Raw genomic sequence first — 14,975 nt, forward strand, 5'->3', positions numbered from 1 at the left:
CACACATATATATAACACAACATTTTTCATCTTTTACAGAGGTAATAATTTGGGTATTTAAGACAGCTGTTTCGGCTGTAATGAAGAAAGCCAGACCTATGCAATTCCACTGTTCCAGACAGCTGTTGGGCCGATTCGCTGCGAATGGCAACTGTTGCAACTATTTTGGTTTGAATCTTCTCAATTTGTATTTATATATAGAACAGGGCAGCAGCCGGTTTAATTTTCTTACACATCGTGCTTGATTTTCCCGCTAACCGTCTGTGCCTGTATCTGTGTGTATTCGAGAGCGATCGAGAAGTTTCTGGCGGTCGAAATTAAGGTCAGATTAGTGAGTCATTCGTGATCAATAAGAAGTTGCAGCTATAGTTTTTGTCTTTTTATACAGAAAATTGTGTAACCATGACGAACACCATCAACAGCGAGGAAGTTTCCGACGCGGGGACCTACAAAGATAAGGGCAACGAGGCATTCAAAGCCTCCCGCTGGGAGGAGGCCGTGCAGCACTATGGAAATGCTATTAAGTCGGGTTCTAAGCACAAGGAGCTGCCGGTTTTCTATAAAAATCGTGCTGCTGCCTATCTGAAGCTAGAAAAATATGAAAACGCCGTAGACGACTGCACTGAATCTTTAAAAGCGGCTCCGGGCGATCCCAAGGCTCTGTTCCGTAGGGCTCAGGCGTATGAGGCTCTGGAAAAGTTCGAGGAGGCCTACAGAGACGCCACTGCTTTGTTTAAAGCAGATCCCGGCAACAAAACCGTGCAGCCCATGCTCCAGAGGCTGCATGTCGTCGTCGAAGAGCGTTCAGCCCTCAATGCCAAGACCTCCACGAAAGTCATGCAGATGATGGATCTTACTTTTAATTTGGCCACGCCCATCGATAAGCGACGCGCCGCAGCCAATAACCTTGTAGTTTTGGCCAAAGAGCAAACTGGCGCTGAACTACTCTACAAGGAACACTGCATCGCCAAAGTAGCCTCTCTAACCAAGGTGGAAAAGGATCAGGACATTTATGTGAATATGGTGCGTTTAGTGGCTGCGCTTTGCGAAAATAGCGTGGAGCGTACAAAAGGCGTTTTAACAGAACTGGGAGTACCGTGGTTCATGAGGGTTCTCGACCAGAAACACGAGGACTATGTGTCCACCGCCCAGTTTTGCTTACAAACAATATTAAACGCATTGTCTGGGCTTAAGAACAAATCCGATTCGAAGCCGGATAAGGAGCTGTGCACTAAAAACAACCGGGAAATTGACACTCTCCTTACATGCCTAGTTTATAGTATCACGGATCGCACGATTTCTGGAGCAGCTAGGGATGCCGTTATTGAGCTTATAACCAGGAATGTCCACTACACGGCTTTGGAATGGGCTGAACGCCTGGTAGAGATCAGGGGTCTGTGCCGTCTGCTGGATGTGTGCTCTGAACTGGAGGATTATAAGTACGAGAGTGCAATGAATATCACCGGCTCATCATCCACAATTGCTTCCGTTTGTCTGGCCCGCATATATGAGAACATGTACTACGATGAAGCTAAGGCAAGGTTCACGGACCAGATCGACGAATACATTAAGGACAAGCTTTTGGCGCCTGATATGGAATCCAAGGTGCGGGTTACCGTTGCGATAACTGCCCTGCTCAACGGTCCTTTAGATGTGGGCAATCAGGTCGTGGCCAGAGATGGTAAGATCTATTATATATTTCAAAAATAATAAATAAATTTTATTTAATATTAAATAAATAAATTTGTTACAGGAATATTGCAGATGATTCTAGCAATGGCTACGACCGACGATGAGCTGCAGCAGCGAGTAGCCTGTGAGTGCCTAATCGCCGCTTCCTCTAAAAAGGACAAGGCCAAGGCACTGTGCGAGCAGGGAGTAGACATCCTAAAGCGGCTCTACCACTCTAAGAACGATGGTATTCGAGTACGCGCCCTGGTAGGTCTTTGCAAGCTGGGTAGCTATGGTGGTCAGGATGCGGCCATTCGACCATTTGGCGATGGAGCTGCTCTAAAACTAGCGGAGGCATGTCGTCGGTTTCTGATAAAACCTGGAAAGGATAAGGATATCCGTCGTTGGGCTGCCGATGGCCTGGCTTATTTAACACTGGATGCTGAATGTAAGGAGAAGCTCATTGAGGATACAGCTTCCATTCACGCTCTAATGGATTTGGCCCGCGCTGGAAACCAGTCCTGCCTCTATGGTGTGGTCACCACTTTTGTAAATCTGTGCAATGCGTATGAGAAGCAGGAGATGTTGCCGGAGATGATAGAACTTGCTAAGTTTGCTAAGCAACACATACCGGAGGAGCACGAGCTGGACGACGTAGATTTCATCAATAAGCGTATTACAGTGCTGGCAAATGAGGGCATTACAACTGCTCTTTGTGCATTGGCCAAAACGGAAAGCCACAATTCGCAGGAGCTTATTGCAAGGGTCTTGAATGCAGTTTGTGGACTGAAAGAGTTACGGGGAAAAGTAGTCCAAGAAGGCGGCGTTAAGGCGCTGCTTCGTATGGCGCTTGAGGGCACTGAGAAAGGAAAACGCCATGCTACCCAGGCGTTGGCCAGGATTGGCATAACCATTAATCCGGAAGTATCTTTCAGTGGTCAGCGGTCGCTTGATGTAATCCGTCCTTTGTTGAACCTTTTAGAACAGGACTGCACAGCGCTTGAGAACTTTGAGTCGCTAATGGCACTCACCAATCTAGCCAGCATGAACGAGAGCGTGCGCCAAAGGATAATTAAGGAGCAGGGGGTCTCCAAGATAGAGTATTATCTGATGGAGGACCATCTTTACCTCACCCGTGCAGCTGCCCAATGTCTGTGTAATCTCGTTATGAGTGAGGATGTCATTAAAATGTTCGAGGGCAATAACGACCGAGTGAAGTTCTTGGCACTGCTCTGCGAGGATGAGGACGAGGAGACCGCCACGGCTTGTGCCGGAGCTCTGGCCATTATTACTTCAGTATCCGTCAAATGCTGCGAGAAGATCTTGGCCATCGCCAGCTGGCTGGACATTCTGCACACTCTGATTGCAAATCCCAGTCCGGCAGTCCAGCATCGTGGCATTGTGGTTATTCTAAACATGATCAATGCTGGCGAGGAGATCGCCAAAAAGCTGTTTGATACCGACATTATGGAACTGCTGAGCGGTTTGGGGCAGTTGCCAGATGACACGCGTGCCAAAGCCCGGGAAGTGGCCATCCAGTGCCTAGCGGCGGCGGAGCGTTATAGGATCATCGAGCGGTCTGACGAAGCAGAGATCCCCGATGTGTTTGCCGAAAACGCTAAAATCTCAGAGATTATCGAAGATTAAGCGACATTCGTTTGTAGTCTGTCCTTTAGTGCCTTTTGTTCCTCCACCATTTCATTTTCTTTAATGTACTCACAGTGTCATCGCAAAACTTAACTTATATTTTTTAAAAATCAAATGTACTTAATGGTTTTATTAATATTGATCGAATTTATTTCACACAGTTCGTTTTAAGAGGTAGTTTGCTTCATTCTTTGGTGGGTGGGATTTGACTTTTACAACGTTTAAAGGTTGTCCGATCGTGAAATGCTGAAACTACTTTATAATTAAACTATATAGGACGAGTTCTGCAATGCAATTAGGAACACTCAGTAATTCAGACTAATCAGAGTCTATGTGGGTTAGCAGCGCGACTTTACCTTATTATCCAACCGTAATTGCTGTAGTCCAATGTGAGTTGATTATGAATTGCCAAAAGAGTTCTCAATTTTTCCTATATTGCCATTTTTGGGGCTATCAATTGGACGCACATGACATTACAGTTCCTATGGCTTTTAAGGACTTGGCGCACATTTTTGATGCCAATATTCTTTCATGCCCAGCAACCAAGTTGCTAGTCGCCGGTCGCAGACTGCAACTGGATGCAAACTGCCTAGTGTTTTCCCACCGACTCGATTTTTCCCGGCGCACTACCTTGGTATGTTTTCTATTCATTGCCACACTTAAACTGACATTAGTCGCCAGCTAGAGGTAGCTGACTTCCTCTAATGCACAAATAATTGCAGAAGATGCTTCTGATGTTGCAGTGTTGCAGTGTCAGGTAGCCGGGAATTCCGAGCCGCGCATCTCTTCCAGCTGATTGCTCAATCTCAAGGAAATATGATTAAATAAATAATTGTTGCTTTAATTTAGTTTTGCTCAGCGCAGTGGGAAATGGGCGAGTGTTTCGGTTGCTCGGTTGCTAATGAAGCCACCAAGACTTAACGGCATTTTGTCCGCAATCCTTTTCTTAAAACGATTTGCTTTGCACACTTCGACCAAAAAATCAATAAAAAGTTGGTAGAAGGTGAAGTAATGAGGAACTTTATAAGCTAAAGAGTTTAGTATAAGATGTTGATTAAAACTGCGGGAAGAAACAACCTAATGCTTGAAAAACGAATTCCGCGGCATGGAAGCTCTTCTTCTATTTATGAAATCGATAATGAAAAAAAAAATCCCAGACTTAATCCCCAAGAAGCGGAAACTTTCAGTTTCGGTTTGGATGAAATTGCATTTCCCAACGAAAAATCGAAAACCCTCAACCCATATTTGTTTAAATTCCATATAGCGACATCTTTGGTCAAAGCCATGGAAGAACTTTCCCAATCGAAGTAAAAGTTTCAGCCAGATTGATAGGCTTAAAGCCGCTACGACTAACTGGCCAACAAACACCGCTAAATGATCATTACGGTGCGTAAAACGAAACCGAACTGGACCGAGTTGTATTTACTTTTTCGGCATTGGTCAACATCAGACATTTTGTCCTAATTACACAGACGACAGTCACAGACGAAGTGGCAAAGAGTTGGCTAAGACTGTGGATCGGAGGCTCTGGCTTAGAGCTTCATCGGTCTCCATTTGATTGGCGACGTATGTGCAACTTCACTTTCCATTTAATCTCGTTTCGGTGGCGCGGAGCGTTTCAGTGTGGTGCAACAGTGGTGCCGCACAATTTGTCCCGTGGAAATCGAAAGCCGATTTTCATGTCAATATTTTTGTTTAATAAACTGGACGACTCAAGTCGTCTGCGCATGCGGAAAATATGCAAATTACCATCGACGGGCATCATAAGGTGCCCCCAGGCAATGCAACGCAACAAATTTGCACTGGAAGAAATACAACGAACGATGCGATAAACCGACTTTTAATTGATTTAGTCCTGGATTTGACATTGCCTAATTTCCAAACAAAAAATGTATATATACGCAATTGATATAAAAGTTACTCAAGAGATAGATCTTTTACTTTTAATTCATCAACTAATACACAAATTGAATTCATTTTGTTTCGTTAGTGTACTGATACTGATGCAGGGGCACAAAAATACAGATTCATATACACCGCCAGCCAAGTTGCGTTGACCGATTGAACGAAAGTGCAGGCAGCAAAAGATACGGTATGAAAGATGAAAGTTGTCCGCGAGTAGAATGACGATGCTGAAAGTGCAAGTGGCTAGGCGGATCGATCGAATCGATGTAAGACGGTTACGGTTATGAAGACATCAGATTGGTGCAGGTGTAAACTCAGGTAGCAGGAGTTGTTACCCTTTTGGAAGACTTGGATTTGGATTCCAAGCTGACAGAACTTGGAGTTGAAAGATGAATGTGTGAATTAAATGGTGAATATCGTGACAATAAAAATTGTTAAGCGTACACTAAAACTATTGTGATATATAATTCGAAATATTTCTTAGGTGTGATTTGACCTTATTTAAAGCCAAATAACACAAATGTAATATAAATTTGAACAGTCTAACCATAGAACTATAAATTCACATCAATCAGTACTCTAAAAAGATTTTAAGGAGAAAACTAACCATGTAATTTCCTTAGCATTTATTTAATCGACGTGAATGAATGGTTAGGCTTTTCTAAAAGCATTAAATTCCTGAAAAATGGTAAAATGATGGCCCCACAACCGGTCAACTTTCCCAGTCTAAAGCTTTGGGTTTTACCGGACAGCAAATTAGTCGAGCCTTTTTATCCCCTTTCCCCAGCCAAACATTTGTAAGTAGTTTTTTCCTTTTCACCGGAACTTGTGGACAATTTGCCAAAGCACCGCCAAACCAAACTCGTACAGCGATTTTCCTTCGCATTGGCCATGGTAATTAATCAAACTGCTGTCATCCGCCGAAAAGCGTTCAAATCGATTGCTAAACGCAAAAATTTGCTGTAATACGAAAATGTGACCGCTGCTAAAAAACAGGCAGCAAGCGGCCGAATAATTTAAAAAGCCAGGAGAAGTTGTGGTGGTAGTCAGAAAGTTTGCTTAAAAATTTATATCAATCGAATGTCGTTGGCCGGGATCGTTAAGATACTCGTTCCATCCTCCAATATGTGAATATGCTAAGCATCTCTGGGCGGAGGACGAATGAAGACAAAACCAAAAGAATCATCGAATGCCATTAGTAACTTGGTCGGAAACTTGCAACAAGCTAGCCATGAAATTGCACTCGAAAGAAGCTCTTTTTGTCAAAAATATAAAAAAGATTACCTAAAATACTACTTACCTAAAAAATCAAAACACACAAATGCACATTATTGAAGGCACTTTCTAGTTTAAGAATATAGAGAATATTGGATTCTCTACAACATTTCTGGCAGTGTAGGTGCATTTGCCTTGGTGCCTGCCGTAGGTGATAAGAAATAATTGAAAAGATTGTCGGGCATTTGAATCAATTGAATGGGCCAAAGAGCTGGAAGAAGAAGAGCCGCGCAGGGCCATAATTAGGCGATTGGCGATTGTGTGTATTTGTGGTCAAGTGCCCGAATGCAAATGTTTATGTTATGACAATTGTCGACCACACAAGAAAAGAGGATGGAACTCGAAGATCCCGTGATGGGCGGTGGGGGGGTCCAGTATCGGCCAAACTGTGCTCTGCCCGCTGTCATTAAGGTTGCGCCACTTGCTTTCTTTTCGCTGAGCTTGCAGTTTTGCCTCAGATTCCCACCCATTCACTCCACTGTCCTCTCACCTTGCCTTAATTGTTTTGTTGCACTGGGCGGGCGAGAGAGGCAACTTTCTATTTGCACATTTTCACAGGGAAAATATTTTATTTTCCTCCTTTTTGGATTGGAAACCACGGTAAATGCTTGCTTTTTATTGAAGATGCGACTTGAGACAGCAGCTGACAACGATAATATTTCTTTGCCGCCTTATTTCAAGTGGGAAATTTCAAATAGTGATGTGTCACTGCTTCGAGCTTTGTGTCGCTGGTAATATATATGTAATATCACAAGTCGGACCCACTTACCCGAATATTGAATTCCCATGTTGAATCCTTTTTAAAATATTTATGGTATTTGTACATAAAATAAGTACTTTTGTTTAAATATATGTGTATGTATGTATGTATTTGAAATTGTACACTGAGCTCACGCTTGATAGGCACATTGTCCGCTACAAAAATAAATTATTATAATTCCAGCTCTCTTAGATTGGTATTTAAGTTTTGCAGATAATTCTTTCGACAGCTTCCAAAAACATGGTTGACCAAATTTTCCAGAGTAAATCACAGATGTCATTCGTTCGACTTGCTATTATACATAAATGTACAAGTTATAAAAACTATAGTTACCGAAATGAAGCACGATTAAATCTTTAATAGCTTATTATTTTCAGTAAGGCAAAGGATAGTGCTTGTTTTGTTTGTTGGAAATTTTGATATTTAAATGCATTTTTTACTTTCGTTAATAGCTGTCTGAAGTCGAGCGAGTTTCGCAGCCTTAATTATGACTTTCATATGGGCCTTGGCATTGGTCTGCGACGACCTTTTTTATGTGCAAACTTTGGCGCGTTTTATGGGCCGCTCATTAGAACCCGAACAGGGCCAACAAACAGAATCGGGCCCAATGCGTAGGCCAGAAATTAATAGGAAAGGGGTTTGGACGCTGTGTGCCGCTCCTTTATGACGTTAAGATTGGGATGTCGACGACGATGGCTGAATGGGGTTGGTAAGAACTGCACTGCGATGAATACATTTTCTTTAAATTTGAATGAAGCATCCTAATTCGATTTGTCGATTATTTGTCACTTTACCTGCATACGACATGATTCTTCTGAAAACTTGATATTTACATATTATGTACTATTGTTCGCGTCAAACATAAAAATAAAGGGTATACTTGAAAAGTTGAAGTATAGCATTTTAACAAGATCACATACCAAAGCAATTTTTATTCCTGTGTAAAGGCAGGCGGCGAAGAAGGCAAAGTTGTGGACTGGGACGTGGTGCGCTCGGCTCATTATAATGGGCGGCACTTTATTTAAAAGCGCACACGGCACATCATTAACAAGGCAAATGCTATGCAATGCCAGTTCAGTTCTGCTCAGATCAGTTCCCTTCGCAGCTCGGGTCCGTCGGGCTCAGTGCGAGGGCCAGAAGGATGTATGTACATACATATGTACATACATGAATGCGTCTCTATTAGCGAACGCGGACCGCACGCACTCGCTGAGGAAAGCGGGGCGTGCAGTGGATTTCATAATATCTCAATTGATGAGAGGGGTCCATCCAGCCCCTTGGCACAGTGGTAAACTACCCTACATAAACAGACGAAAAGTAGTAAGAAAAACTTAATTAGGTTTAAAATAGAACAAGACAGCGTGTGTTATCATCACACATGTTTTGTACGTCCAGCAAATCTTAAAATAAATATATTTTTATTTGTATTTATTAATGAGTTCCCTTATTACTACCCATACCAATGAAATGGGCCAAAAACCATTTGCTGATCGAAGGCCTTTACCATGCAATTGCTTTTAATCACAGTTATCAACTTTGGGGTGACATCTCTGACATTGTTTGTTGTCGCCAGCAAATTATTACTGATAGCATTAAATACAGTGGCGTATGAATTTGGGTTTGGGGGATTGTTTGGGACTTAAGAGGACCATACATGATTTTCTTTAAAAAGTTTCCACAACTACGTCGGTTAGTTTATATAATTTAATTTTTTTGATAATTCATTTGACAAACGCCCTGTCATAATCTTGTTGTTGTTATTTAAATTGTTGTTGATAGCAAAGTACATTGCGTGTTTCTTTAAAGAATCTATAAATGCGACTTAAAAGTGATAATAAATTCATTTTGAAATCAACTTGCAATGGAGTTGCTGGTAAGAAGTATTTTGAATGTATATTATTTATATTAATCTTTATTTGCATAAGTTCTTAATTAGTGTCCTTTTGGCCACCCAGTGGACTACAGCTCAACCAACCGTTTCCAACGCACCTGAGATAAACATCGATAAACTCTTGGGATTAATTGGTGGCGTTGTCAATGAAGGAATAAAGTTGCACTTTCCTCAGCAGAAAACTGAAGGTGGGAACAATGGCGATACAGGTGGAGGTCCCTATAGCAAGGGACAATCTGGTGGCCCACCAATTGTTGGAGTCTCTAAATATGATATCATAGATCTAAAGTTCCAAAAGCCGAATTAGGGTTACTCCTTCACACACACTAAAACAAGTAACTGGCGTAAGAAACCCCATGTCAAATGGAAAACAGGTTCTGTAATTACCATACATGAAATTTTAAAAATTCTGAACATTTCATTAAATGCCATATGCTTTCATACATACATATATGCGTTTTTAAAAAATATTTTTAATGGAATATTTAAGAGTAAATATATTATTTACCTTATAAAAACTAAAGCTATACAACATTTATTTTTTTGATCAAGTGCATAATAAATGAGGCCAAAAATATTACAATAGTAAAACCTTAAACCTAAACTGAAATGTGTCTGTAATCTGGCAGATTATATAATTATTTTCAAAATTTAAACAAATGTACTGTGAGGGTTCCATCTCGAAATTGGATTTTATTTCAGTTTTGGTGTGGATACGTTTTTTTGATTGAGACATGTTCGTCTGTTTTTTTTTACCAAAGTTTTGGCTTGATTTGGAATTCGTTTGATTTCTATTGGCTTGAAACCAACGTGACTTCGAGTGGCGCCTTAATTGGTTTCCTAGAATTCGCGGTGCGCCCTTCTACTCGATGAACGCTTCACTTACCCCACCGCACCCCACCGCACTCCAGCTCTCTCCCCCTCAAACAAGCATGTGCGTTTGCCTATTATTTGCTGTTGTTCTTGGCTTTGATTCCTCTTCGGCCGTCTTCTGCCCGCTAATTAAGGTCGTCATTGCTGACCAGCGACTTGGGCTTGGATATTGGTGCGTTTGCAAATTACTCTGCAATTCCGCCAGCAAATACTGGTAGAGAGAAGGGAACGAAAGTGGTGAGCAAGAGGTTCCACGTGGTAATTGCTTCCATGGCTGGCTTGCCACAATTTCCAATGCGTTCTAAACTGCAAGCGAATTTTGCTTATAATATGCAAAGAAAGCTTTTTCGACCCTATGTAGAAATAGAATATACATATGCACATATGTACATATGTTCTTGATCAGCTCCTTAAGCCAGTTGATTTGGACATGTCCGTCTGTTTGTCGAAAACTAGGTATGTATATTCATACATACATATGTACATATGTTCATAACTAACTAGTTTTTTTTTTTTGTTGTATCGTACATTTATTAATTTAAAATCTGTCCATGTGGACAATAATTAAATGATTGGGTGGTGATTAGTGACACACACGCTGTGCAAGTTGGTTTTTGAACGTTCATACTTGGTTTTTGACCCGCTCTTTCTAACGCCACAAACCACAATATTGAATATTGACAACATGCAAATTTTTACGATGACAGGTATCTTATAGTCGAGAAAACAGGCGATAGCGTTCACCCTCGTTTTTAAATAAACTTCATTTTATTTCAGATAAGAAATTTATCCGTTCGTTCTCTTCATATTTTGTGGCAAATCATCGCATTAAAAAGCTGCACACGATCAAAGGGCAAATTAAACGCCCATTAAGGCATCATTTTTCTTTCGCGTATCGTTTTGTTTTGGCCCCCGTGACGGATCAATCAATCAATCAAAGCGCATCGACCAAAATCCCCAATATATGACAGTGGTTCCGCTTAGCCTTGACACCAAATTGATACCAAAAAAATCGCATCAAATATTTATGCGTAATTATTATAGGCAGCTAAGCTAACATATCCCCCTCAGCCAATTCAAGCAGCCCAAATCATAAAGAAAAAATTTGATTTTGCGTTTGGTTTATTTGATGTTCGGTCGGTCTTGTTAGCTGATTTATTTTGGCCAACCTTCGTCCCACAAATCAATGGAGGGTGGGAGGCAATTTGGCCGTAGACTTGTCTTATTGTTTATGTTTCCAATCTTAATTACGCGCGTGTATCTGTCAGATGCCCAAACCAATCTCTTTAAACGTGAAACAAAAACAATAACAGATAAACAACAAATTTGAGCGAATATGGCAAACAATTAGCATTGGGAAAAAAATAATTGAAATTGCATCCACTTGAGCCAAAATAGTAGTGGTTTTAAGAACCACTTTTTTTTCTAAAATTCTAAATTTTCGAAATACAATCTTTTTTTATTTGCATTTTAAAGACTTCATATTATTATGATTAAAAAGAAACCTACCCGTTTTTAGACACCCAAGGCAACGTGCCTTTCTTGTTTATTTGCAGCTGGGCTTTCAGCGATCACCTAGCGGACTCATACTCAGCTATGCCCAGGGATCGCTTATTTGGAGTCGGGCCACATAAGTTTGCACAGAAATTATTAGCACTTTATTATTATTTCGGTGGTTACGCCTCTTTCTTGTTCGCATTAGCACTTATTCAAAAGCAGACTCGAAGAAGCACACTAGCAAGATTTTTCACCTTTCGCTTTTAAATATTATTTTAATGAACATCCGTCCAAAAGGATTTAAAAACATTACAACAAATATAAATTTCATTAAAAATTGGAAATAAGGAAATATGTCTTCCAAGCTTATTTATGATTAAACATAAAAATGTTTTTAATACAAGTTGTTAGTTCAGGTATAGATTATTAAAGGAAATCCTTATAAACCTATTAAAGACATTATGGATTTTTATACGCGTTACTTGTAGAGTAAAAGGGTATACTAGATTTGTTGAAAAGTATGTAACTGGCAGAAGGAAGCGTTTCCAACCATATATTCTTGATCAGGATCATAGCGGAGTCGACCGGGCCATGTTCGTTTGTCCGTCCGTCTGCCCAAAACTGCCCATACTTTGAGGTTTTGATATTTTATATACATTTTTGTTAGTCTTGTTAATTTTTCTACATTTTCAAAAATCGTTTTTGTTACGTACATTCTAAGTGAAAAACTAAAAAAAAACTGTCAGTGCTACAATTTTTCTATTATTATAACTTATTATTTTGCAGTTGCTTATTTTAAGTGCACTCCGACTGAGGAAGCATTTGTGGACATTTGTCATCGCCGATTTCCGCAAACTGGTGTCCCGTCTTCCTGCTCATCAGCATTACCGTCACATAACGATCGTGTCCAACTCTTCCACACTCGTTGACCGCCCAAATTATTCGGTTGACCCCAAGGCTACTCCTGCAGATAGGCTGAGCGGCTAAATGGATGAAGAGCGGGAAAACCGACAACCGAAATCAGCACCAGCTGACCGATTGTGAACCCTGTGGTGGTTGTGCAGACATCTTCACCTCTTGTCGACTTTCCACGCTTCCCATTTCCATTTCCATCTCCATTTCACTTTCTTTTGGCACGACGAGAGATGCCGCCAAGATGCCTCGTCGCAGCATCGCGCAATTAACATTCAGCTCCGGCTGGTGAAATCCCTGCCAAGTATACGAGTAATGAGGAAACAAATGTTGTCAAATGCGTTGGCGGTTGGGCGCTCGATAAGCAAAGCCGCAGAAGGAAAATCTGCAGCTGTGCGGAAAGTCATTGCTCCCAAGTCTTGGCGCTCGGAAGTCGCTCTTGAATGCGGCTTCCAGACCCACCTCATCCCCGCCAATTAATGAAGTAAGTTAAGATTAGGGTATGTTTTCCAAAACAAGACACTTTTGACTAGGATATACAGGTTGTTAGGAGAATTTAATATCGTTTTATACAAATTAACATACCTTCCTGAATGCAATATAATATTTTTAGCTTCAATTAACACATGTAGTCATAGTCATACAAAGCAAGCTCTTTTGACATTGGACATCTACCAAACGAAAGTTACTTGTTGTTAAAACGTTGTGTTTTTAGCTGCGTAACAAGAGTTAATAAGGTAAACTATTTTAAAATGAATTTGTTGATGCGCTGTATCCATGCTTAGTTTGAAGTTTGGCGTATTAGAATTCGTTTAAAGAAGTCGTTTATAGCAGTTGACAATTGCCCTAGATCATTCAACTAAATGACAGCTACGCGCCTCAATTTGTGGTATGTGTGTGGCTTTGAGAACCGTCTGTTCCCACAGTGCCGTTTAAAGCTGATGCTAAAGAAAACAAGAGAGAATGCTATAGTCGGGTTCCCAGACTATCTGATACCCGTTACTCAGCTAGTGAAGGTGCGAAGGAGTCTTCAGCACTGACAGTTTTTGGCGGTTTGTGGGCGCTAGAGTGGGCGTGGCAAATAGATTTTTGGCAAATCGATAGAAATTTACAAGACTAATACCAAAATGAAAAAATATCAAAACATTTTTCAAAAGTGTGTGAGTTTGTGGGCGTTAGAGTGGGCGTGGCAACATGAATCGACAAACTTGCGCTGCGTCTATGTCTCTGGAGTCTGTATTTTTAATCTCAACTTTTTAGCTTTTGTAGTCCCTGAGATCTCGAAGTTCATACGGACAGACGGACAGAGGGAGAGACGGACGGACAGACGGACATGGCCAGATCGACTCGGCTATTGATCCTGATCAAGAATATATATACTTTATATGGTCGGAAACGCTTCCTTCTGCCTGTTACATACTTTTCAACGAATCTAGTATACCCTTTTACTCTACGAGTAACGGGTATAAAAATCTCTAGCGATGCTTAAAACTGAGCAAACGCCGATGTAGATCAGAAAAGAAAAGCGCAGCATATTTAGCAATAAATGCAAGTCTTAGACTTATTTCGAACGTGTTAAAATGATACTGCGAATGGCCCCGGAAGCCAGGGCCAAACAATGGAAGTGACTAAAAAGATACATTGTTTACACGCCATATGCGAGTTTTCTGACTTGAAAATACCCAGGCATATCTTGCCTTAACTATCTTATCAGTTATATGAAAAGCTATTTAACTGCCTCAGTTTTAATCATGATTAAAAAAGTAATCTTTCAATGTATCTATACAAGATATATTAATTGTGGTATTCACTTTTTTGTTAGGATACAATTTTGGTATTGTATTTTTGTATATATTATTATTTGATTGGTATTCAATGCTTTTGGGTAAATGTATATTACCATATTCTCAACATGGGGCCTTTACTTTGGCACTCGTCTATGTTGATATTCCCTGCCAATACCCTTTAAGTGCAGCAATCATAATTTCAAAGCAAATTCTATCGTTTATTTAAACCTTAGAGCTAGAAACTATGGAGTTCTCACTCTTGCTCGCCGCTAATTTCCTGGCTTTCTTGGAAAGCGCTAATCAAAAGTGTAATGCCCAGCGAAGGGAACTAGTGTAAAAGGCAAAAAGCAACTGAAAATCGACAGGCCGCATACCGAAAAATGAAAATCTGCAAACGGCAACTGGAAACAGGCAACCGGCAACACTGGCAACCTGCAACTGCCTGCATTCAGCCTGCCTTTGCCACTGCTATCGCGCGATGAGGTGAGCTCAACAATTATTATGCAGCAGCAAAAATCCACTCGAGGCGTTGCCCGCAGCCAAGTCGCTGGCAAGTGATTCTAATGATGCTTCTAATGATATAGTCAAAAGCGAAGCGCGACTTGCAGCAGTTGCAAGATGCAAGTTGCTGGCTGCCGGTTGCAACTTCCCAGTTGCCGCATGTGGCCCGCGTCTGATTTGCTGGCATGGCGCTTCCATTGCCGCGGCGAGGGGATTGGAGTCGGTAGCAATTGCATTCGGTTAGCCATTTGGGGGA

General features: G+C 41.0%; 2 protein-coding genes across 4 annotated transcripts; both read left to right on the forward strand.

Annotated features, from left to right (window-relative positions):
* The first annotated feature begins 22 nt into the window (after positions 1-22).
* LOC122618786 (protein unc-45 homolog B) lies at positions 23-3,478 on the forward strand. 3 transcript variants are annotated; one of them, XM_043795349.1, is made up of 4 exons: positions 23-41; positions 202-322; positions 389-1,681; positions 1,754-3,478. In XM_043795349.1, the coding sequence occupies exons 3-4, from the start codon at positions 403-405 to the stop codon at positions 3,316-3,318; spliced, it is 2,844 nt and encodes a 947-aa protein (XP_043651284.1). In that variant the 5' UTR covers positions 23-41; positions 202-322; positions 389-402; the 3' UTR covers positions 3,319-3,478. The 3 variants fall into 3 exon arrangements, with proteins under 3 accessions (XP_043651284.1, XP_043651285.1, XP_043651283.1); XM_043795350.1 differs by lacking the exon at positions 23-41 and having other exon boundaries at positions 111-331; XM_043795348.1 differs by lacking the exon at positions 23-41 and having other exon boundaries at positions 111-322.
* Positions 3,479-9,013: 5,535 nt separating this feature from the next.
* Positions 9,014-9,478, forward strand: LOC122621845. The gene is made up of 2 exons (XM_043799835.1): positions 9,014-9,131; positions 9,184-9,478. The coding sequence occupies exons 1-2, from the start codon at positions 9,120-9,122 to the stop codon at positions 9,454-9,456; spliced, it is 285 nt and encodes a 94-aa protein (XP_043655770.1). The 5' UTR covers positions 9,014-9,119; the 3' UTR covers positions 9,457-9,478.
* Positions 9,479-14,975: the final 5,497 nt, after the last annotated feature.

The sequence above is a fragment of the Drosophila teissieri genome, chromosome 3R, assembly GCF_016746235.2.
Source record: "Drosophila teissieri strain GT53w chromosome 3R, Prin_Dtei_1.1, whole genome shotgun sequence".
Classification (NCBI taxonomy): Eukaryota; Metazoa; Arthropoda; class Insecta; order Diptera; family Drosophilidae; genus Drosophila; species Drosophila teissieri.